The 2,130-nt window shown below is 33.3% G+C and overlaps 2 protein-coding genes across 4 annotated transcripts in view; one reads left to right on the forward strand and one right to left on the reverse strand.

The window, feature by feature from the left end:
* The window catches only part of LOC105451443 (phospholipase DDHD1-like), a 23,846-nt gene that overhangs the window by 20,384 nt on the left and 1,332 nt on the right, over positions 1-2,130 (reverse strand). The window lies entirely within an intron of this gene.
* Positions 185-2,130, forward strand: part of LOC105451442 — a 6,372-nt gene continuing 4,426 nt past the window's right edge. Inside the window, exons 1-2 of one of the 3 annotated variants that reach the window (XM_011691883.1) lie at positions 185-274; positions 758-2,116. In XM_011691883.1, coding sequence (XP_011690185.1) covers positions 902-2,116 — 1,215 coding nt within the window. In that variant the 5' untranslated portion in view covers positions 185-274; positions 758-901. Of the gene's footprint in view, positions 275-295; positions 573-757; positions 2,117-2,130 lie in introns of those variants that run through there. The other 2 variants (XM_011691884.1, XM_011691881.1) reach the window with 2 other exon arrangements.

A 2,130-nucleotide genomic window follows, 5' to 3' on the forward strand; every position in this document is an offset into this window, starting at 1 on the left:
GTGTATAAGGACATTCCACGTGTTTGAGTGAGACCAGAAGATATTGTAAGAAGTTCATTTAAAGATACCACTGACATTGAAAAGTCTGCTTTATCGACCTTGTACAAATTTGGCCTACCTTTCAGCATCCTCTTAACGAGATATTAATTTTTGAAGATCGGCGTATCCGTTCGCCTACCGCTGAATGCAAGCGCGCGGCGAGATATGACCGCCCCACCTCTGGGCCCTCTGGCAGTTGCTAGCCGGTAATTGACGAGCGATGAACATATATAAAGTATGTACTTAAACATATGTATATAAATTATAAAGTATCGGTCATCAAAACGCGTGCGCATGTAGCTATAAAGTATGCACACGTGACTACAGCGCATGCTCATGTGGCATACTTGGCAGACTGGCAGTTGGGTTAACCCCATGGGCTTAACTGGCTAGTGCATTTCAGCGGTATCTTAACCTAATAATTGTCAAGTTTAATTGATAAGTCTCTTTCCGAAAATACCACGTTTTTCTACCAGATTCTTTTGTTATGGAACAAAACACGTTGAATAAATATATTTTTATCAATATTGAAGGTGAAATCTGTATTCTAAATAATTAATTTTCTAAATAACTAATTTTTTTATAACTGTTTATAAATATAATATCTTTAATAGATTTTTTTACAAACTACAAATATAATGAATTCTATGCTAATTCTGTACTAATTTTTTGTTCTAATTTGTTATATTGCATATTTAGGATAATATTGCATTTTTAGGATAATGACATCGACTTTTTTACAAATGATGGAAAGATAACACAGTGTACATATATCTCTACCATACATTAAGAAACAATAAACAATTCAACTGTTTTTATAGAGTTTGAATCAATCAAATTAAAACAAGTAAAACTGAATAAAATGGATCTGCATAATCATTATTTACGTTTCTCGACAATGAATGTCTCACTTTTACAAATGGACAAATCCAAGAATAATATACATCATTTGATACAGTCTTACAATTATGAAATGACTAAAGAAGAATTAAATATAGAAAAATGTGAGTTCTGTCGACTGCTGTTATGTTATGAATATCAATGTGCCTTTCACAACATTGAGAAGAGCGATCGTAAAATATCCGTTGATGCGGAGAAACTTTTCTTTCCTGGTATAAAAATGATTTTTCCGCCAAGCTGTTCACGAAACACCACACAAATTTCACTCTTATGTGATATAGTCAATCTACAAATGATTCTTTATTGTGATATCAGCTCAGTCAAACAACATCTGCAGAATTTCCTTTACTCGAGTGACGCTTACATCGCAACTAACAATTCTAGAATTATGTATATGAAAATAATAGAATATCTTTTAGAATTTTTACGTTTGTACGAACTTCATATAACTAACGAGGAACACGAACAATTGAAAGACCTTAGTCATGTATACTTGGAGATTGTAAAGTCATGGCTAAAGATAAAGGAAGACTGTGAATGGAGATTGTTTGCTTTGATGTTTCCTAAGCTAGTAGAAGTATTTACACCTAAATATACCGCGTTTCCTCTGTGGGACCATCTTGTACACGAAACAAATGATTTAAAGGAATCCCTCACTGGCCTAAGTATTATGGCAGACATATGTCTTACATCGTCAAAATCAATGAATTATATACACTATGACATTTATTGTAAAAATACATTTTGGTTATTGATACTCAAGGGATTACGATCGCCCTTGCAACAATACCGCAAACAGGCTTTATACATAATGAAAAAAGCAGTTGATGCTATAAGTGAAGATATTAGATTAAATTTTGAAAAACAAGGCTTGGCAAAAGCACAAACTATACCATTTATTTGTAGTAAATCTTCATCAATGGATCATATTAAGGAAAATTTTTTCTTGCTATATGAAGTATTGGAAGAGAAACAAGAACATTTAATAACACCAGCTTTAATTCATGTAGATGCTCTTATAAAAGTACACGAAGAGCACGAAGTTTACAGCTGTTTCAACATTAGATGGCTGCAGTGCATTTTCGAGAAGATCTTACTGCACGAGAATATTCGTATTGCAAAGTGGGGTGTATTGCACGTTTGTAGATTAGGCAACGCCATATTTTGTGACGATCAGTTTAGATCGGAAGA

Source organism: Wasmannia auropunctata, unplaced genomic scaffold (genome assembly GCF_000956235.1).
Source record: "Wasmannia auropunctata unplaced genomic scaffold, wasmannia.A_1.0 LD336051.1, whole genome shotgun sequence".
In the NCBI taxonomy this organism is placed as follows: Eukaryota; Metazoa; Arthropoda; class Insecta; order Hymenoptera; family Formicidae; genus Wasmannia; species Wasmannia auropunctata.